Genomic DNA, 23,395 nt, shown 5'->3' with positions numbered 1-23,395 from the left:
ACGGTAGGGAATCACTAGACAAATGCACGAAACATGAGCATTAAACTTAGGAGCACTGACCAAATGCCATTCTGCGCATTCCCCTAATCCATAGCTGAAAGAAAGAACTGATTGGCTCGTGCAGTGATCTCAGCCTTGTGAGGTTGGTTGCAATGAGATGGTTTCACACTGCTGCCCAGTTCCTGTGGAATAGAAATGATGGTGACATTAACGTGTCTGAACAATGGGTGTTCCTGGAAATAACCTTCTGCAGGGGATCACTTGCTGAATAGGCTATGGAATATAAGAACAGTTTATGCTTATCGGAGGCTGGAAACTGCCAGTCTGAACTTTGTAGGAGTAAACGACTATCAACAATAGGTTCTGGTTCTAGAATAGATACACCTGTAGAGAGGAAAATTGTCTGATAATTCACCTTAACAATATTGGAGGTAGCAGCAAAATGTTCACCTGCTATATATTTGGTATTTTATTTTGCCAGCACAGTAGATGTGGATTGAAATCAAAGGAAGTAAAATAACACTATATACCAATGAAACAAAAAGCATGAAACGTAAGAATATTTCCTCATGCTACAGTGTAACCATCCATATTTCTGCAATCATCCTCTCTTCCAAAATATTTCCATTGAGGCTTTATTGTTTGCCTTTCTAAAGTTCTTTGGGGTTGAATCCAGTTATTCTATACAACCCCACTGGCAGGCATAAATAAAACCAGTTTCATAAACTTTTGTAGAATTGTGGGCTCAGAGCCTGCAAAATTTGGGGCAGGGCAGGATGCAGCATCTAAGTCAATATTTACATCCTCTACCAATTGCCCAGTGAGAATCTGAGCAAAAATCACGATCAATAATTTCAGTTCCAAGCTACACAGTTTGCAATTCCATGTAGAGATAACACACAAGGAGTATTCATTTGCATACTTCAAAGCTGGGATTATAGCATGCCTGCGATTGGTTTTTCATACCTGTGTTTTCTTTTCCTTATCATCAACTTCCTCAACATCCAGGTTACTTTCTTCCAATGCCTTTTGTAGCAGGGAATTTTCTCCTTTCCATGCCCTAACTTCCTGCAATCAGAATGAACACATGCCTGAGCCAAGTGCCAGAAAGTGGAATGATTATTTCCTAAAGGCAACAATCATCAGTCAGATATTACCACATGCATGTCATAGCAAACACTCTTCTAGTTTTGAAATAGAATCTAAGTTAAGAAACTCCTCAATAAGGTTAGTCTTCAGAACCATGAAAATTAAAGTTATTAATTGGAAAAGTATCAGAAGGCAGAAGAAAATGGACACAGCAGGGAGTGATGGCAGGAAGGAAGAGGTCTAGAATTCTCTCACCTAAAAATGTCACAAATATCTATGATTGTAGCAATCTTATGCACACTTTTGGGGCAATAATTTCCGCTGAGCTTGGCAACGTGACTTACTGCCAGACAAATAAGCTCAGGAATGGATTTGATTAGGAAAAGAGAGGTGCTTCTTGTACATTTTCACTTTGCCCACTTGATCTGATGATCAAATCTTAAATTTGAGCAATTCCAATATGTAATATTTTTGCCATTAGGAAAAGAGCCCATAACACCTATTCTTGGGTTCTGGGGCTCTGACATTTCTCATACAAGATTTGATTCATGTTTATAAAGGCCAACAACTTTGGTCACCTTAACACTTTCAGAATTTCAGCAAACGAATGAGATTCCAAAGCTTTTGGCAAGTTAGGCATGTGTAGAATTTCTAGACCATTGGAGACAGAACAGCCTTGTCCCAGGAAGACGATGTGAAGGTAACAGAAAGCTGCCCCATTTGAAGAGATGTGAGTTCAAGAAGAGGAAAGGTAAAGTGCCCTTTCACCACCTGGGCTTGGGGTACCTTCTCATGCTCTTGTTTGCTCAGGGTAAGCGCTATCTGTAATTGCAAATCTTCATCTGTGCTGGAGACTGGAGGAAGTGGCTGCTGATAACGAAGGAGAATTGGGTGAAAGTTTGCTCAGAGTTCTCTGCTCAATCATTTATTCTGGGTAAACAATCCACCCACCCACCCATCCCTTTACCCTTTGTGGACATATACCAAGTTGGTATTGATTTAATCTATTTTTTGTTCATTTCAGTATTGAACTAGGCAGCTTAATTACTCTTTTAGCCTTCTCTGCACTGCTGCACTCCAGAAGTGTTGGATACAACTTGAATAATGCCCATCAGAGCTATAAGAATTGATCCAGCACATCTGGTAAGCATTAGATTGGCTGGTCTGTTTTTTTTTTTTTTCATCCAGTTTGAAGTTTGTCCACTGACAGCACCAGTTCTATTTTATCAGGGGTCAGCTGAAGTTACAGGTAGTCATCAACTTAAGACCACAATTGAGCCCAAAATGTCTGTTGCTAAGTGAGCTTTGCCCCATTTTATGACTTTTCTTACCAGAGTTGTTAAGTAAATCATTGCAGTTATTGTTAGTAACCTGGTTGTTAAGTGGATATGGCTTCCTTATTGACTTTGCTTGTCAGAAGGTCGTGAAAGGGGATCGATCACATGACCTTGGGACACTGCAACCATCATAATTATATGCCCATTGCCAAGCATCCAAATTTTTGATTACCGGACCATGGGGATGCTGCAATAGTTGTAAGTGTGAAAAACAGTCATAAGTCACTTTTTTCAGTGCCATTATAACTTTAAAAGTAAACTAAGTGAACTGCTGCAAGTTGAGAACAACCTGTAATTCCTTTCATTAAAAAAAAACCATTGATCTTTCACCTAGAAATGGAATAAAGAAGAGCTAAAGTAATCAGACTAGTACTGCCAACTCAGCCCTAATCTTTGTATACTATTCCACAACTGTATTTTTTGTCTGAATTTTTTTGTGTGTGTAAAAGACTAGGAGTGTCAGACTTCACACCAAGTACAGCAACAAATGTTGCCCCTCCAGGAATTCAATCTCACTTTCAGTAACCAGATGTCTGTAGAAACTTCACAGATTTGATATGGCTGCTTATTTTAAGTTGCTATATTGCAGAATAATTGTAATAGATTACAAATTTATCTACTGCAGAATACAAGAATCATGTGATAGATATAGAAATAGACAAGACACCTTATTGCTTTAGTTTCCAGCCTTTTCATCCAATCCTTTTAAGCCAACTGACTTCTGATCAATTATTTTCCTGGCTTGAGTACCGGAGTCACTTATGCCAAGAGAATCAGAAAGCTCACAGAGAACTCTAGATAACCCACTTCTTCAAAAGTGCTTGCAATGTTGTCAATGTTATTGCAAATATGTCTCTGCTGCTTTTCAATTCAAAATTCCCAGAAATTTAGAATCAGAAAAAAACAGAGACAGTTCACAGAGAGATAATATGGCCCTCCATGAGACAGCAAGTGTGCCTGTATATTCTGCTGCAGTTGAAATACTAAGTCTCCAGCCAAGCAGATTGGCCATCTCCCATGATCTGCCAACAGCCAAGAAGGACAAGGATTGAGGGAACAACTTTTACTTCTGCTCCAGGATTTTGTCAGGTGCTTTGTCTCATGAGGAAATCAGCAAAAGCTAATCCAAGCAACCCTGCATAGCAGCATTTAGACAGTCTGAACACCAGGTGGCACCTAAGCCAGATTTAGGCAACCTACAGGGCATCCCAGTCATGAAAATGTGAGCAACTAAATATTTTTAAAAGAAATCACCAGGGTTCACAGACAAAAGGTTGCATGTGTGATATCCCCACATGATAACAGAGACATCTGTGTATTCCCCATAAAGTCAAAAAACTTTTTTGTCCTATCAGGCCAGTGTTAAAAGCTTCATATGAAGAAATGTTCCTATTAAAATCTATAAACATGAAATAAAAAAGCAAAAAATTATAAGATAGGTGCTGTGGCATTATTGTACTTGGTGTCTTTCTACATATTTGTGGTAAGTGTAAATTTGGTGAATAACAACACTCCAGAAGATAGGCTTAAGATACACAAGGATCTCGACAAACATGAAACTGGGCACTGTCTAACAAAATTAAATTCATTTTGAAAAAAGTAAGGTTCTACATTTAGACAAGAAAAACCAAATGCACATATATAGTATAGGTGGCATCTGGCTCAATAGTAGTAGCAGTGAGAGATATCTTGGAGTCCTAGTAGACAATCATTTAAATATGAGCCAGCAGTGTGCTGCAGCTGCCAAAAAAGCCAACACAGTCCTAGGCTGCATTAACAGAGGGATACAATCAAGATCATGTGAAGTGTTCATACCACTTTATAAGGCCTTGGTAAAACTGCATCCAGTTTTGGGCACCACAGTGTAAAAAGATGTTGAGACTCTAGAACTTCTCTAGAGTTCAGAGAAGAAGAACAAAGATGATTAAGGGGCTGGAGGCTAAAACATAAGGAAAGATTGCTGGCATTGGATATGTCTATTTTAATGAAAAGAAGAACTGGGGTGACATGATAGCAGTGTCCCAATATCTCAGGGACGGCCGCAAAGAAGAGGGAGTCAAGCTATTCTCCTGAGGGCAGGTCAAGAAGCAATGGATGGAAACTAATAAAGGAGAGAAGCAACCTAGAAGAAATGTCCTGACTCTTAGAACAATTAATCAGTGGAACAACTTGCCTCCAGAAGTTGTGAATGCTTCAGTAGTACTGTAGATTTTTAAGAAGAGATTGGACAACCATTTGTCTGAAATGGTATAAGGTTTCGTGCCTGGGCAGGGGGGTTAGACTAGAAGACCGCCAAGGTCCCTTCCAGCTCCTGTTCTGTTCTGGGGTAGAAGAGGGAGTTGCTGCATCCTGGAGCAGTGGCTGGCTTGCCAAGCTAATGTAACCTGAGAGCTTGCTTTGCTGGTTGCTGTGACCTCACTGTCCTTTCTCAAGCTTGAAGTTCATCAAATGTTCTAAAACTCAGTTGCCTGTAACAAGGCCAAACAGCAAGCAAACAGACTTTGGCACTGGTAGGCACAATCTGCTTTGCCCTTAACTTCAGATGAAGCATCGTCATGCTGTTGCCATAAAAGAACAAACACAGATTGTCCCCATTCATTCCAAAGAAACGGTATTGTCACACACCACCATTAACCTTATTTTCTGAAGAATTGTTGCTAATTGCTAGCTTTCGTGTAAATGTTTAACTCACAAAAGGCTACCCAATGCTTGCATCCTGCTAAAGAAAAATGTTTGGCTTTGGCTTAGCATGACATTTGAATCAGCCTTTCTACTTCAGAAACTATTATTTATGACTTAGCATTATGTGCCTGATGTGACTATTTTAAACCAGGGTTTAGTGAGCTACGTCATTCTGCCAAGATTTTTGACCCAATGTAGCTTTATTCTTTCTCAGGCAATTAGCTGAAGGTAACACAAAGTTAGTCCACACAGAACACACTTCAGCTGCATCCAGAGGTAAAGTTGGGGCACAAGTGGGAATATTTATCTAGGGGCTACATATTTGGTACTTTTATATCTTCATCAGTTACAAGCTAAAATCACCGTCTTTGTTTTCAGCACAGTAATGAGATTCATCTGTCTGGCTTCCCACTACTGCACAAATCACTCCTGTCTCCTTTTCCCTCTGTTATGTTGCCTGCTAGCCTCCTTGAGATATAGCTTTCTGTGTCTTCCAACTGAGGCTATAAGAAAGCTATTTATACAAAACCATGTGATTAATTGATGGCCAAAGTGGAATGTGTGACCAATATAAAGCCAAATGCCAGCCACCCCATCAGCAGATACTCAGAAAAGACACAATGCTATCATGTGTTGCTGAAGATCACAAGGATTTGTCACTGCCAGACTACCCAACAGCAGGAAATTCACTAAAATCTTACTCATGGAACTCTGCCTTATTAGGAATATTTGAATCAGGCTCTTAATGGGGCCCTTGAATCAGGCCCTCTATTGCCCACACTAAGCAGCAGCCACTACCTAGAGTTTCAGGATGGAGCTTTCTATCTTTTCTGAGAACTGAACTGGGATCTGCTGGGTGACTTTGGGCCAATTGCTCTCTCTCAGTCCAATCCACCTCACAGGGTTGTTGTTGTGGGGAAAATAGGAGGAGGAGGAGGAGGGAGGAGGATGTATGTTTGCTACCCCGAGCTACAATACTTATAAAGCAATAAAGGCAGGAAAAGAAGCGAGGGAAGGAGGGAAGGAAGGAGGGAAAAAGAAAGAAAGAAAGAAAGAAAGAAAGAAAGAAAGAAAGAAAGAAAGAAAGAAAGAAAGAAAGAAAGAAAGAAAGAAAGAAAGAAAGAAAGAAAGAAAGACCTGCTGAACTAAAGTTCATTTACTATTAAGGCAAATACTGGTAGAAAAATCCCGCTGACTTCAAATGTGAGTTTCTTCCCCACATCAGATATTCCCCCGTTTTCCAAATATCTGCTTTCTTCAGTTGTGTCAATTAGTATCAAAATCCTCCCTATTAAATATTCTTAGCACAATCTGTTCTATAATGTATTGTTTAATTGTTGATAATGTTTCTAGGAACTTGATGAACTTGAACACTGTAATCCTATATAGCGCATAATTGTTTTCTTTCTTCTTTACAACCTTAATGTGTTTTTCTTTTCGTTGTGGGAAAAGAGCAGGGTTGCTTCTTCCCCCCCAAAAAATGGCAGCATGTTTATTCATGGACAAACATGGATTCCCCTTACTATTCAACACCTAAAATAGCAAGACTGGCAGAGTGAAATGGCTGTTGCATCTGTATGAAATCTTTTTTTTTTTTTCACTTCAGACTACTAGATGAAGATGAAAATATCTAAAGCCTGATTTGGGATGAGAAGCTAAGTGAGATTGTGCATAACCTTTTCTTTTTTACAACAATTGACTCATTGATAAGGTTAGTATTTATTTGGGGTACTATTTTTTTATTATAAGTTCTTGAATGCAGCACAAATTCTGAAAAGGCTTAAAGATATTAAATTCAAATTCAATACAATATTTAGGCAGAAACAGCAAAAATTAATCATCAGTGTCAAACTTGCGTCGTCACGTTGTCATGTGACGCATGATTTTTTTCCCCCGTTTGCTAAAATGTTGGTGGGAGTAGCCAGCAGGTGACTCATCTGGCCTGCGGGCCAGGAGTTTGACACCCCTGATCTACATAGTTCTTTAGAAATGAAGTTTGGTTCTGTTTTGTTGCTACCATAGTCATTCTGCTATACATATATATTTTCTGTCTCTTTTCAAGATTATAACACTTTATTAAGTGTTGAACAGTAGGTGGGATTCAAATTTTTTTACTGCCGGTTCTGTGGGCATGGCTTGGTGGGCCTGGAAGGGGAAGGATACTGTAAAATCTCGTCAGAGGTGGTATTTGGTGGTTCTCCAAACTACTCAAAATTTCCGTGAACGGTTCTCCAGAACTGGTCAGAACCTGCTGAATGCCACCTCTGGTGTTGAAATTTAGGTCAAGTTCTGGCAACTTTGAGAATTATGAAAACTATATCAGAGGATGAGAAGTCTTTCATAGTACACAAATCAGATATAATATTATTGTTAGGAAGGAAATGAAAATATACATTTGAATATATGAATAGAATAAATTCACAAAATAATCATTCCAATATAAATGGTCAATCTGGGTTTACAGCCAACAGTGTGACTTGTTTGGATTTTGCTTAGCATGTGTAAATTGACCCACTATAGTTTGTAAATCAGAGGTTATGGCTTAGTATAGTGTGTAAAGCAGGTCACAATTACTTGTTTCACAAACTGCCACTAAAACTAATGTGTGAACTCAGCCACAGAGAATGCCCCTAGAACTTCCTTGTCCTCTTTTTTCCTTTCCCAGGCTAACCTAACTCAGTCAAGAGTGGTTTGCTCAAAGGTCTATGATGTGTCTTCGGACATCTATGTAGCTGAACAATATCAGCAGCTACTGTATTTAGTAGAAATTATGTAAACTTAAAATGCTATTAAATGAGAAATGATCCTTTGGATAAATCCACCTATCAGGTCTATAAACATAGCAATTTCAAATAATAGCTTATATACCTACTTTGCTGTGAAAAAAATCTAAGTTCAAAGCTAATGGTAGAGCATGTCCTGAGCCATGCAGGAAACTTTACATTTTGGCCCCAGCTGCCGCTTGTAAAACCAGATCATCAAAGCATCCTGCCTTATTTTGCTCTTTACTGCAAGCTCCTTCATCATTTAAGTGAGCTACTTTAGCCTTAAACAATTCAATCCAATAAGCAACACAAACACGACAAACCCCAAGCTACTTACTTCATGTCCTAATAAAAGTAAGTTCTCTAAGTATATAAAATACTTAAAATTATTTTGTAAGAGAGAGAATGTTTACATAGGCACAATATTTCTCCATGTCACAGTGTTTTGCGTGCAAATCTCCAAAATTCAGTATTCAGGAAAAATGAGAGGAGGGGCTGGAAGGGGAAGGGGAAAAATAGAATATGTAGCATGTCTGAGATGATAACAAGTTGTGCAGCAGAATAGAAGACTATAAACAGCATTAGGCACCTCTGACCTGCTTTCTAGACATAATAATTAAAAATAATGAAAGGATATGACAACACCCCCATGATTATGCTGGGGCTCAATAAACCTCCTGATGTCCTACTTATTTTGATGCACAGCTGAAGAGCAGGTTTATCTGTCTTTACTAGATTAAAAGGTTAGTTCTTGTTAGCTTCCTCCTAACATGAAAAAGGCCATGTTCTCCAAATAGTTTTCTTGTTTTAAGTCAGTCTAGGACTCTAGGACATCCTCCTTCAGAAGACTGACTTAAAACAAGAACATTGCTTGATGGAGCTGGATAAGGATAATGTCCACTAGATGTTAGTAGAAGATATATTTATTTCCAACATTTACCAGTTTGAGAGAGGATGAAACAGTTTTGGACCTCTTTAGCCTAGCTTGCATCCCAGTTTGAGAATAACATAGTCAATAGTCCATTGAAAAGGTGGAATATGAAAATGGAGTCTGGTGTATCCAAGCCTAAAGATATATTGTAAGCTAACGATGGCTTTGCCTGAGAATGCCAGAGCGAGAGAAGGACCCAATATAGTATTTTTAAGTGCTGCAAATGCTTCTAATTAGTTGTACATATTTATTCAGAGGCTCCTCTGCTTCAGTTATGAAAAATCAGAGACCTGTAACTCCAAAAGTTGTCTGGTTCTCTCGAGTAAAGATACTATGGAGTCATATTTTTAGGCCTGCTTCTCTCTTTTTATCCATCTGCAATCATAAAAAATATTCTACACATATACAGTCCTTGTCTGAATTTCTACATATTGCAGTAATTAAAGTTAAGAGCTTGTAATTATATGTAATTTAAATACATAGGAAGGCTCTTCTTTTGATTCCTTGCTCCCGGACATTATAGCAAGTAAAGGATTTGTCAAAGCCTAAGCTGCAAGGATAAGATATTTTTCAAATATTCCACCAGTAGTTCTCTTTCCTGTGATGACTGGTGATGAAGGGAGGAGTCCCTGGAATTAACCTTCTAATCTGTGCTGACTGGAGATCCACTTCCAACTTAGAAATAAGATAGGGACTGCCCCCCGCCCCAAAGAAGAAAATAAACATGTGCTGAAATTACAGCAATTTGCCCAGCAACACACGTGGTGGGAAGAAGCCTTAGGAAACTCTGGTGATTAAAATGGTTGAGAGATGCCAATTGCACATTTGATGTCTTCATGCATATGCCTGTCTTGGCCTTACACAAAATGGCCAGTTTCTCTCATCAAAGCGATATCAATCTGCATACAGCAAAGTGAAACCGTTTCAGGCAGTGACATCTGAGACGCCAGAAAAAGATGCCACTGTGAGAGTGTTTAAAATGTTGATCATTACACTGGATGGTACAACACCATATTAGAAAGCTGCTTGAGCAAAATGTCAGAGTTAAATCCTGCGTTTCTCTTTTTCCTCAAGAATGACTGGGGTCTCACCACTTTCTAGGAGGTCTCTGCCAGAGGCAGCCAGCAGGACAGAATGTTATCATGTCATCTGGCTAAAGTTTGAAGTTTTATGAAGGCTTGACATCTGTTCTTGACAGAAGCTTGGAACTGGGAACTTGGAACTCGGAAAGAAAGAAATAATATTACAGTGCTGTCTATTGAAGGGATTTTTCCAGGCTGCTGAATTTGGAAAGAGCCAACAGAACTTATCTAATGAGCCAAATAGATTGCTCCTACATTTGGGGGGCCACAAATGACAAATTGCAACGTTCCCATCTTTGACCTAGAATGCAGCATAACCGGTCTGAAGAATTCTTTTCAGAGATCGTTTGCATTTGTAATTATAAATGGGTCATCATGCCACAATATGCAAGGGAATTCTGCCTTTATGGTTCATTCTTCTAACCAATGCAGTGAAATGATTTCCAACACCTCTTTCATCCAAAGCATTTTGGAACAGTCTTCACTGCAATTATGTCCTGAAAGATTCTTCACTACCGATTTATTACATTTTGGGTTGTTGTTTTTTTAAAAAAAGAAAAACATTTTCCTCCTTATCCTACTTAACTTTTGAATTTTCAGGTTCCAACTCAACTCTATAGTGAAACTCTTACCCTGCTAAAGCTACTTCGCATCTTGGGAAGCAGCCTGTGAAGCATCTGACTCTATTTCCTTCAGTGTAACTAATGCACAACTGAGAAGGAATCCTATATAAAGAGTTATAAGATTCTGCTGTAGGAACAAACTTTCCTATGAACAAAATTTAGGAACATAGACATGATTTGAACTTTAAAACATTTTAAACGTTTGAATCATATCTAGATTCTTAAGAATTTTTCTCTCACAGATTGAAACATCAATTCTTTATTAACTTTTTAATAAGCTTTAGATTTTAGATTAATCAGATTTGATTTTGCCACTAATTTTTCCTAGTTCATTTGTCTATGAAAATTGACTTCTAAGTGATTACAAGCTAACTATTATAATTCTTATATTTATAGACTGCTAATCTCTAGGGACTTCCAACAGTTTATAGATAAAATACATAAGAAACAAAATATATGCAAAACTATAGTGTGCAAATTAATAAAAAAATATGGAATAAAATAAATCAAAACCAACTATAAACAAAGCAAGATGGAGTAAGGCCTAAATGGTCTCTAGAAGACCTATGTTTTGAACATCACAGAATAGGAGCCAGATGAATGTTCACTACAGGGTCCTTCCCAAAAACGGTGCAGAAATTTTAAGCTATAGTGAGACTACCCTCCCCCTTACCTTCCTAAAATGGGACACTAGTAATAGTTTCTTCCTGGTAGATTGACCATGCCAATTTCAATACTGAAATGACTTTGCAGAAAATTAGGCACAAAACTTTGTAATACATTATAGGTTAATACCACAACTTTAAATTGCACCTATGGCCCTACAGTATTGGCAAGTAGTTAATAGTTGGCAATTATATTGGCAACCGCATTACAGCATTGCACTGTTCTGGAGAATGTTCATCACACAAATTGTGTTCTGAACCAACTGAAGCTTCCATATGACCAGGGGTGGGATTCTACAGGTTCACACCTATTCACTAGAACTGGTTGTTAACATTCTAAGCAGTTTGGAGAACAGGTTGTTAGAAGAAATTACTGGCCTAATCCTGTAAGGAAGGCAGGAAGGAAACAATCTGGTGTTGCTTACAGAAACTGCCTCTCCATTAACCCTTATTACATTCTTGGCAGGACTAGACTTCCTGTCTCTGGAACTTCTCTGGAGTTTTTTTTCCTTCCTTTGCTGGTACTTTGCTTGTGTGGAGTGACCATTCAAAGTTACAATGGCACTGAAAAAAGTGACTTATGACCGTTTTTCACACTTACGATTGTTGCAACATCCCCACAGTTATGAGAGGCCAGGTGAGGAGATCCGTGTCTCGATGTGAGTGATGTTGAGTTGACCACACCCAGCCAGTCACATGACTACCAAGCCATGCCCACCAACTAAGCCACGCCCACAGAACCAGTTGTTAAAAAATTTGAATCCCACCCCTGCATATGACCTTGAAAAGTTGCTCCACATATAGCATTTTACAGTAGTCTAAGTGGGTGGTAATGAAGGCATGCGTCACTGTAGCAAGATACTCCTACTCAGGTAGGATTGCAACTGGATATTAATGTGGCTGGAAAAAAAAAGCTTCCATCTGCTGCTGCAACAGAAGCAGTCAGTCTAGAAGAACCACACATCACTTGCTTCTTCAAGAGTAAGAGACACACCACTGGAGCAAGCAGAGAATTCAGATGGACAAATAGCAACCCTTTTTACTAGGATTCCATTTAAGTTGGTTCTCACCCATCCAGGCCTTCAAGCCTCCAGTCACTTGGACAGGCCTCCAACTGCATTTCCTGTCTGGCCTGGAGAACATACAACCCCAAATATTTGGGGTTAATTACCTCTTCTGGTGGTTTAATGTAAATGGTAAACAGCAAGGAGCAAAAAACTGACTTTTATAGCAACCAAGAAAGGAAAAGCCATCAAGCCAATCTCTCCTGCCTCACAACCACCAACCAGTAAAGTGAACCACTGCAACACACACACACACACATGCATACATGCACACACATTTACCAAAACCAGGAATTAGCACTATGGTGGTCTCTCATGAATGAAGACACTGAGGCAGTCGTCTTGAAGCCAAATCGGGATGAGAGCCCAGGGCAAGCTCTGACACCCTCTTTTATTAGAAGCAATCTTTGTTAACGTTTGCAATTTTTGTTAGTGTGTTGTTACAAACTCATTACATCACACAAAATACCATATGAGAATACAAAGCTGTAAAGTTTAAGTTTGCTACAATTCTGGGTAAGAAGTGGCAACATTTCGACCTTGTCCTCGCCTCGTGTTACAAACAACTACCAGAAGGCCCGTTGTCCTTGCAGCGCGAGGAAACAGATAGCAATTGCCACATCTCCTCTGTTTTTCTTTTTTTTAAAAGACAGGGAGTGTTTTAGTTCAACAGCAGCCTTTGTCAGGCGCGTAGGCAAGAGTGCTGTGTATGCTGATGTTATCCATGGCGTTCGTGACTTCTTCGACCATCACAAACATCTCGTCCTCGTCTGGGTCATCACAGGTTGGCTCTCCATCTCATCTTCGGATGGCAGTGGTTCATATGTGTTAGTTATTGTTGATTCCAGAGAGCCATTACCTGTGCAGTGGCTTTTTCTCAGCCAAAAGGGATAAACTGTTAGAAATAGTGCGTACAAAGATAGGTAATACACAAGGCAATATAATACATCCTGCAGCAATCATACCAATAAGCGCTATAGTAGCTTGCAAACCAGGTAATTTTGGGAACCAGGATCCAAACATGTCTCTAAAATCAAGACCATTCCATGTTTGTACAGGTACATGTGCAATCTTGATCATTCTATCAGTAATTTGTTGAATAACTTTTCCACTATCATCTATTTCAATACAACAATTACTAAGATTAAATTTTCCACACACTCTTCCTTCTTTGGCAAGAAGATAATCTAAAGCTAAACGATTTTGTATGATATATGTTCTAGACAATGCACTTTCTTTAGCTAGTGTTTTCAAAGCAAGAGCAGTTTCATTGGTTATAATTTCTAATACAGCTTGCAACCTTATAATTCTATTGAGCATATATATGTGGGGGTATGGTACCCCCTTGTTTCAGGTAAGTGAGTGTACAAGCAAATAGGATTACATTTGTCAGTGGTACATGAAGTAGAGCTTGATTTAACAGTGATATTAATATTTTGAGGGCCTCTTACTTGAGCAGAGTCAATAGGTGGGGTGTATCAGTAGTTGTAAACAGTGGTGGCCCCCACATTAGTGCCGGACACCTTTTGGAAGAGATATTTCTTTTCCTGTAGATAAGATCTTTGCCAGCTGTGTGAGCCGCAGGTGACTCCTGCAGTGTCGTTAGGACCTTGGCCTTTGTTGATGGCAAAGCAAGCATCAAAACACACAGAAGTGTTGGTAACCCCCGAGTGACATTATGGGTAATGTACCCATTTTTGCTTGACTGGTAGAGAACATTGAGGCAAGGTCAGAGCTGGATCCTCCTTGTAGGCATAGACATACAGTGAGGCGGTGATGGGCCCCACAGCCTTTGGTTCGTAGCATTGGATACTTTGTTTGGTGTAGCATCGTGCATATTGAGTGTTGTTATGCAGACAAGGGAGACCGTCATGGAGTTGCATTCAGGTTTCAAAGTATGATAGATCAGGGTGGATTGGGTCTTCGTTCCGCTGCGGTAGTTTTGATGCAGGCGTCACAGGAGGATGGGGTGGCTGTTGTATTGGCAGGAGCGATGTGGAAACCCAGAAAGCAAATGATGAATGAAGTGGGCAGCTTCATGATGCTGATGTGAGGCAAGGCTGGTTTGGGTAGAAAAAGGCCTTACTTGTCGCCCAGGGACCCAGATGATGTTGTTGTTGTAGGAAACAGCAGCGTACCCTGTCCCCAGGTTATAAGTTCAGCAGGACCTTCCTGCTGAGGATCTGGCATGATGCTGATGAAAATATACCGTTGGTCTGGGTTCAAGATGAGGCGAGAAGCGAAATGACGTGATGCTGCTGTGCATGGGGGATCCGGACTCATTGAGGAAGTTAAGAGTAAACAAGCAAACATTCAATGCATTCTGGAGTCCTGGCAACCCTGTGACATTTTTAAAGTTGAATTTAAACTGTCTGGCCAAGGCTTTTTTGTTTTGATGAAAATAACTATGACTGTCCCAGGGTGTTTGTTGTGAAAGAATCATGCAAGAGATGGCGCTGTCTGCGGTTGCAGCTGCAGCTGCCGCATCAGCCATATCATTGCCTTCCTGGAGAATTCCTGGGAAGGGTTGGTGGCTGCAAATGTGTGCTACAAAAGCGGGTGCTGGTGCTGTGCAACAAGGTGTTGCAATGTAACAAAAAGAGAGAGAAGATTTTTAGAGACAGAGACTGAAGTGAAGGATAGGCAGTAGTTGAAAGCATTTTATGCGTATGGAGTTAGTACTTCGATGAAATCAATCTGTGTTCTCTGGAAAGGCCAGCCCATCAGGGTCGCCCTCCCATTTCTTTTTCCTTGCTACTTTCTTGTTTACTTTCAAACATACTTTGCATTCACAGAAACCACCTTCACCCTTTCTCAGTTTCCCAACTCATCTTTCTCTTTTCCTCAGATTACCAATCCTAACAACTCACATTTCTGCGCAGACCATGAAGGGAGGGAGCCCTTTTATGACCTCCCTGCTCCTATCATGACTGCAAATCCTGATTTCCTCTTTCCTTCTTCAACCCTGCTTGACCCATCCACCTACTTGCAACAAACAATCATGGTCCTCAGTTCCCACGATTCTGCAAGCCTTTAGATAGTCCGAGAGGAAGCCCCCTCGGGCAGATAGAGGCTGCAGAATCTCTCTTACAATCCTCATTTGCATTTTCAACAACCAGTTTTAACAGACTAAGAGATTTTTAGGAGTGTTGAGGAAGATGTATCCATTCTAAGATAAGGAGGTTGCTAGTGTGCTGAGACTTTTGGGTTAATACAGCAGTAGGTAAGGAGGGGTGTATTGAGCAAGATTAAGGAAATAGGAGCATTGTTGTGACATCGGTTGACCCACCTTTTCTGCATAATGTGCTATATGTCCTGGGTGATTTTTAATTGATGATCTGTAAGGGTAATTTTATCCCCTGGAGTGGTTTCTTCCTTTAACACCTCAAACAGGGGTTGAGCATGTGTGTAGTAATGCCAAAATAGGGACGGGTCCAATTAATAGCCCCTAAATATTGTTGTAATTGTACGAGGGATGTCTACACAATGGCATCACGTGTGGATGGACTGAAACTTGTATATCAAAATTTAAAAAAAGAAAAGCAAGAAGGGAAAGGTGTCCTAGGCACTCTTTTCCAATATTTTACAAGGAGAAGAAGAAGCAAGGGAGAAAGGAAGAGATGAGAGGCCTTAAGCAAAAGTTCTCCAAAGATAATAGACAAATTCCACTGAAAAAGGATTTCAGAAAGGCACACAAGACCGCACTTCTACACCTGCATCCAGAAATAACCATAGAAAACTGGAAACAACATGCAATTCAAAATGTGACAAAACACTCAGTATAATCTAGTGAAACCTTTGCCAAGAAAAGGAGTACTGTAATGAAACAATGATTTAAGACATGGGATGTGGGGGGACAATCCCGGAAAGCATAAGTGTTCCCACAAAGGCATGATATCTAACCGAAAGGGTAAAATGTTTAAGACATAAATGATTGTCAACATCAATGATTAGACTATGTTATCCCAGCGAAACCTTTTGTGAAATGAAAGATCTGAAGTAGGAGAAGGGGGAACACTGCAATGAAATAATGATCTATAATATGTGATGTGGTTTAACTGAAAAGCAATGTACCAAATGTTCAAGACACAAATGAACATCAACACTAATGAATAACAATACTGCACAATTTCAGAATGCACCAGATAGAATCCCAGTGCAAATTATGTGTTCTATATTAAGTATTACAAATATAGGGGAAAGAGTTAAAGGCATCACACTCCATTCAGTGCACAGGAGAAGTTTTCTTCAAAGAAGAAAGACAAATGGATAGCTGGAAATAGAACAAAGAATAACAAACTATGATTCGAATTGAGAGGAGATAAACAAAATAAAACCGAGAAAATTCAAAAGAGAGGAGAAGCTATGTAGAAAATTGAAAATGCCAATAAGATGCCAATGGTATGCAAAATGCCAATGGTATGCAAAATGCCAATGGTATGCAAAATGAACACGAATCTGAATCTGTGTCTGTACCAAGAGTTTTGACCCAGGACTAAGCAACTTTCAGAAAAGAGATTTTTATGCTTTTATGTTTTGTGTTTCTGTGTATCCATGTTCTGCATGTCTTTAAAAATAAACAAAGTTTGTTTAAAAAAAGAGAGAGGCTGAGAGTTTTGAGGAAGGATAGAGCAGATCGGGAACCACAGAGATTCCTTTGAGAAGGGCATGAGGGTGAGATTGTAAGAGCAGTTTTATCGGAGAAGAAGGAGGCAGGAGGAGGAAGCTGTGTGCTGACAGAGATGGGAAAGGATATGAACACATCTTCTGCCATTGATAATTCATACACTGTGGATGGTATATGGGCAGCCTTGGGAGAGGGGCTAGCTGCCGGCCCCTCTGCTGTCGAGCATCTCTGCTGGCGGAGGGCTTTGCTGCCCCCCGCCGGCTTGACATTGTGATTTAAAATGACCAGGCTTCCCACAATTGTAACAATTACCAGATGGTTTATTACCTCTGGTGATAGCTGCAACCATCATTTCGGAAGTGTCTAAAGAGGCTTTACTGAGGGTTTTCAAGAGAGCCCCTCTTTTAAAAAGGAAAAATTTCGTTTGGTTGATTCTCTTAACTCCTCAATGTGCAATTTCTGATCCTGAGAGAATCCTCCACCCATACTCACGAGGATCCACGGCGATCGCCTGCGATCGAATCAGGGATGAGGTATACCAAGGCTATGCCAGCCGATGAGTATGGATGGTCAAAGACGTACCACCTCGCAGATGATCACGTCGGGGTCACCAGTTATGGTGGTCTCTCATGAATGAAGACACTGAGGCAGTCGTCTTGAAGCCAAATCGGGATGAGCCCAGGGCAAGCTCTGACACCTCTTTTATTAGAAGCAATCTTTGTTAACGTTTGCAATTTTTTGTTAGTGTGTTGTTACAAACTCATTACATCACACAAAATACCATATGAGAATACAAAGCTGTAAAGTTTAAGTTTGCTACAATTCTGGGTAAGAAGTGGCAACATTTCGACCTTGTCCCTCGCCTCGTGTTACAAACAACTACCAGAAGGCCGTTGTCCTTGCAGCGAGAAACAGATAGACAATTGCCACATAGCACACAACATTAAAATGTAATAGAATGGAAAGGTGTTTCACTCTTAAGTAGCATGAAAGATGGTTTCATCTGAACAAAATTTAAATTATAGGCATATTCAACCAATATTGCTATGCAGATATACCTCAGGACCGATATTACATTAAGAACAACATCCAACCTTTCAAGCCTCATTCAAGGAGATCATAAGCTGGCCTTGAATATTTTGGCACCTGAAGCAAAAAATCTAAAGTAAACAGTCAGGATTACTTGATAAACTCCCCAAGTGACTAAGATTGAGCTGGTTTATCAGGCTGTTATACAAGGACATAGAGTGGATTCTGTTAATTTTTAGAAAAATGAGTTTGTGAACAACTTTCAGAAGTAGTTCTAGCTTTCAGAAGAGTATAAACCTCTAGGTGGGGGAATATTGCTCCAAGTCAAAAATCTCCAGACTGGGACGGTCTTAATCAGCTTCTTGCTTATTCAATGTTACTGGTGCCATTTGTGGCAAGAATGAGAGTTGGAATTAACCGTGTTTGTATACCTAAGCAAATGTTTTATCTGCCTGGAAAGAGAGCAGGAGATCTGCTGATAGGAAGCCATGGGATGCCAATTACTGTGCTACAGTCCGGCAATCTTTTCAGAGAAGTTAAAAAGCCCAGTCAGGTGCAGTTTCTCTAGGTCTAAAGACACTTCTGTTGGAGACAATCTGCACAGCCCATAGGATGCAGATGCACTCCATGCAAGTTCTTCTGAAGCATGATCTGAAAGTGCTGTCAATCAAATGAGAAAATATTATGTTTAGTGGGTTGCAAGGAGACAGAGTAGAAGAAGCGTAACATCCTTGGTTCATCTTCAACATTACAAAACAAAGAAAATACACTTTCCTACTAGTGACTAACCACATCCTCATAGCTTCACAAATGGAAATCACTTGTGAGGAAATTACACATGACCCATATGCTGCATTATAGATGACATATCCAGAACTGACTAGAAGAAACCGTTCTTGCATCATTAAAGGACAACAAGGAATTTAAGCTAGTAGTCAATGCATACTGTTGGTTTTAGCTATGTTCAATCTTAGAAGATATAAGATCCAAGGATTCTTCTTGATAGCTGGCAGAAATAAATCCTGGGCATACTTCAGTGTTTTAAAAATACAAACAGAATCCTACCAAGTAACCCACAAATCAGGCTGTCCAAACTTACTTACTTACTTCCAGATATGCTAGCTTCAACTCCCATAATCCCCTGCATGCATGTCATCAGGACAAAAGAAAACAGTACACTAAATAATGTCCCGTTTTATCTCAATTCATTTCAGTGCCTACTGAGTATGTAAATCTCAGACCACAGATACAGAAATATGCAATACAAATTATACGTATGTGCACTCAAACTAAAGTCCTACTGACATCAGTGAAGCTATCCAGTGTGCGCAAGATCACAGCTTTTAAAGGAAATCCAATATTATGTAAATAGGAAAAGTGCAATTCTTGGGCCCTTCCAAAATCCCTCCAGAGGTGAGCCAATCAATTTCTGGATGTTATGACATATATTCAGGGGAAAGGGGGTGGGGGGTTTGTCAGAAATAAGGACATGATAATAGGAGTTCTTAAACAAAGCTTCTACTACAATCTTATAAAATAAAGCCAATAATACTTTATAACCTCTCTGAAAATGATTTTTAGAAATGCAGGAAGAGGAAGGAAAGAAATGCCTATTCTACAGCCTTCCCTTCTACACACAGAACATTTATTGTTATGCCTTACCTTCAGGGAATTGCATTTTAAAAAGTGGGAAGAGGAAGACCTTGATATGTTCTTTATTTTTCTTAAAGGCCTCTCTAGAGGACATTCATGATAAAAGAACAAAAGGGAGGTAGACCACGTTGCCACTACAAAAGCTTATCTTATCAATTTAAGGCACAGTGAAACCTGCTATTACCAGGTGACTGCATGTGTTAGAGTACAAGACAAAAGATAGTTAAATCAACAAAGTGTTTATACCCCTTGATGATATCTAGAATTCTTTTGCTTACCTTGAACAGTCAGAAGAAAATCAAAACCCAAATCCAACAAGGCTGCAGACAGTGATATCCCAGAAATGCCTGCCTTGCCCACATTCAGTGTTGATCCAGATACGGTTATCCCTGGGACAGGGTCCAAAAGACAAGATGGCAAGCACCCATGGGATAAAGCCTTGTCCCCTTCTTCATGTGTGCCACATGCATGCAAAAAAGGCTGGACGTTCAATTATGCAAGTGATGCCAGCTTGACTTTTCCGACAAACGCTCCACCCAGATGCCCCTGGTTCTGAGACAATCTTTTTGGCTGTCCTCAAGCCCTGTTGCCTTCAGTCCTACCCAACTACCTTCCCAAAATGCTCAAAGGCCACACCTGAAAGACACTGGGCTTAACAAAGCAACCACATCTGACTCACTGGACTTAAGAAAAAAATTCGGGAATTAAGAACGGTTAAGCAGTGGAACAGTCTATCTGGATCATATGGGGACTTCCTCTTGCTGGAGGTTTTCAAATGTAATCCTGCACTCAGCACTGAGTTGACTTATATGATCCCTTCAAATTGTTACATTCTATGGTTCTGTGTAACACTTATTACATCTTCCAGGTGCCAATATTGGAATTAAATTTGCCTTCCTCTTGTATTTTACCGTAGTTATTTCATTACATTTATCAACCTCTTTCCTACTTGAATCAGCATTTATGGCAGCTACAACCAAATAAACAAATACACAAAACTCAAAAGCATAAAATCAATACAAATAAAATCAGGAATAGCTTCTATAATACCTTCCTGTGACTGCATCCCTACTTTCTGTGACAGGTAGACCTCAAGTAACAATGATAATGGAGCCCATTATGATCATAAGTCATAATGGTCATAAAATGGGTTGGTCACGTGATTTCACAATGTTTTTTGCAGCAGTTGTTAAACAAACCAGGTGGTTGTACATGTGAGCACTGCAGTCAAGCAAACACTGTGGTCATTAAGCAAACCCATTGCTTGCTACGGTGCATTTGTGCTTCAAAGCAGAATGCCAGTTTTGAGCAAAATTGCGGTCTTATGACTGTGGGACTCTGCAAACAGCCGTACATTCAGCCATGTGCCGAGAACCAAAGGTGCGATCATGTGACCGTGGGGAGGCTGATCATTGGAACTTCCCTTGCTTCAGTCCCCTTTTTAGGTAGGTCGTAACTTTCAACAGTGCTAAGCAACTGGGGATAAGTCAAGACTACCTGAACATGGAACTAGCTTTAATTGATAACAAGGAGGAGATACCTTGCCTGGGCCTAAGGCTATTGGTCCTACCTTGTTACTACATAAACGGGACTTCCTTCTACAAGAAAGGAACTTCTTATACAGTAGAAGAAAGGCCTGCTACTTCAGATCATGTCAGTCAAAGAACTCTGACTATCAGGATCCAGAAGAAGAGCCTTCTTTGCTGTAGCTCCCATCCTTTGGAACATCTTACCTTCTAAAGTAAGATCTGCCCCCACTCTCCTATCTTTGCACAAGAGCCTGAAGGCCTGGTTCTGCCAGTTGGCCTGGGGACTCAGTCGGGGAAGTTCCACACTGGAGGTGGCTTCTGGATTAATGACAGATTCTAGTTCCCCTTCTTGCCCTCCGCCTGTCCATCTTTTTGGTCACCACATGAGTATTCTCATTGTGTTCTTTTTTCATTGTTTATTTTTATGGTTCTATTATTGTACTTTGGTTCTGTTGACACGCCTTTCATTTTAGTACCTTTTATTTTTGTTAAGATGCCTGGAGTAGCCACTGGGTGAAGTAAACGGCAAATAAATTTAACAAAGAAACAAATAAATAAAGGTTGCTTCCTTATCAAAGTGCACCTGCCCCTGGTTCCAACAAGCCGACAAAACCTTCCTTGGGGAATTGAAGCAAAGACATTGTATTCTTTCTCATTATTCCCATTTTCGAGTTTATTGTGCCTGGCTTTTTGTTCAGCTCACATTCAACCTTTGTGTTAGTGAGTGTGTGCTTGGTGATGGCCAGGCTCTAAGGAAGCAGGTTTGGGACAAAAGCCGTTACCTTTTCTGCTTCTTCTCGGCTCATTGCCAGAGCCAGCTGGAGCTGGAGTTCCTCTTCCCCGGTAGTCTGTGGCCTCGCCTGCTCCAGGTCAGAGCTGAACCGAGGGGATGATGAAGAAGCTGAAACCGAAGACAAAAACCAATTAGAAGGGCAAGTAGAATGAAAGCCATCCAAAATGTGCTCTAAAAGAAAGTTCAGTTGTTTCTATACTGTGTTTCTCATATAATAAGGCCGGGTCTTTTTTTTTTTTTTTAGCCCCGAAAAAATGGCTAGGCCGTCTTTTCGGGGGTGACTTAATTCCCCCCCCCTTGCATCTTCAGGCGAGCGGGCGGCGACGGCTTGGATGTTGACCTCGGCATTGGTGGGGCACTTTGTATTGGGGTCAATGCAGGCAGCATCACATCTGGGTGTGCAACAAAAGTATTTCCTAACGGCAAGCCCCCCCACCATTCCCCCCATTTCGCATGTTTTATTATAGGCCTTAATTTGGGGGAGGGGCTTAATTTCATTTCATGCCTATAAAACATGCTGGGACTTCCTATTGGGGGAGGCCGTATTGTTGGAGAAACAGGGTAGTTGTTTCTTAGAAAATGGGTGCATAGTCATTGGGGATCAAGCTAGCGTCCCCTGTAAGAATATGTTTTTTAGAATAGAATAACTTTATTGTCACTTGAGTGTACATTAATTGGCATACATTAAAATGAAATGTTGTTGCATACACAAAGGGTCACCACCTCCAATATACACTACATAAACATAAAGCTATCCATTAATTATTAATAACAATTTATTAAATATACGGGCGATCCAACTCCCAGTGACCCTTTAGTTGTCTAGCATAAGCACTCTGAATCCCTGCCTCACTGAATAGGGAGAAAAAGATGGAGAGAAAAATACTAAGAGAAAGAAGAGTGGGAGACAGAGGATTGAAAGATGGAAAGCCACAAGAAGAAGGGAGGAATTATTTGTATATATTTTTTCAAGGAAATGCTGCCCCCAAGAGAAAAGCAGCCCTCCATCCTGTCCTAAATATGTTTTTTTACAATATTCTCTTTCTGTACTGATGATTGTCTCCATTTTCTGCCTACCAACCTTCTGTGTTTTAATTTCATATGATGCCCAACAGTTGAAGACTATGACTAACCCACATACGGTGGGCAAAAAAATGCTTGATGTTGGGAATTTTATGCAGTTATGTTTTATTTTGAAAACTCCAATCCACTTCTGTTTCTATAGCAACATTTTCCTTGAGTGTGGCATGAAGAACAAAAAAAAGTACATTGGTACTGATCTAAGGTTCGAAACAGTGGCATTCACAGGATGTTGCTAGTTTTATCAGCAGTGTTATTAGGGTCACAGCACAAGCCCCACTCCTTTGGGTCATATTTGTGATGTTGTGAGGCACATAGAAAAGATACAAGCCTTTGTTACAATGCTAAGAGAGTCTAATCCCCTTTCCCCATCCACACAGATGAGGCTGTTCTTAAATTTCTGTCAGACTCTGAGTGTGTAGGATTTAAGGCCATATGCCTAAAAA

At 40.1% G+C, this 23,395-nt stretch overlaps 1 protein-coding gene across 16 annotated transcripts in view; it reads right to left on the bottom strand.

Moving 5' to 3' along the window:
- Nucleotides 1-23,395, bottom strand: part of EPN3 (epsin 3) — a 48,984-nt gene that overhangs the window by 10,616 nt on the left and 14,973 nt on the right. For 7 of the 16 annotated variants that reach the window (XM_087955871.1, XM_026667390.2, XM_026667393.2 and 4 more), the window contains exons 3-5: nucleotides 21,859-21,977; nucleotides 1,876-1,959; nucleotides 967-1,068 (exon numbers count right to left, since the gene is read on the bottom strand). In XM_087955871.1, coding sequence (XP_087811997.1) covers nucleotides 967-1,068; nucleotides 1,876-1,959; nucleotides 21,859-21,977 — 305 coding nt within the window. The remainder of the gene's footprint in view (nucleotides 1-966; nucleotides 1,069-1,875; nucleotides 1,960-21,858; nucleotides 21,978-23,395) is intronic. The other 9 variants (XM_087955865.1, XM_026667392.2, XM_087955866.1 and 6 more) reach the window with 2 other exon arrangements.

This window comes from Notechis scutatus, chromosome 2 (assembly GCF_049901735.1).
Source record: "Notechis scutatus isolate UNSWTSFEM ecotype Mainland chromosome 2, rNotScu1.2, whole genome shotgun sequence".
Taxonomy (NCBI): Eukaryota; Metazoa; Chordata; class Lepidosauria; order Squamata; family Elapidae; genus Notechis; species Notechis scutatus.
This window is presented reverse-complemented; position numbering and strand designations above follow the sequence as displayed.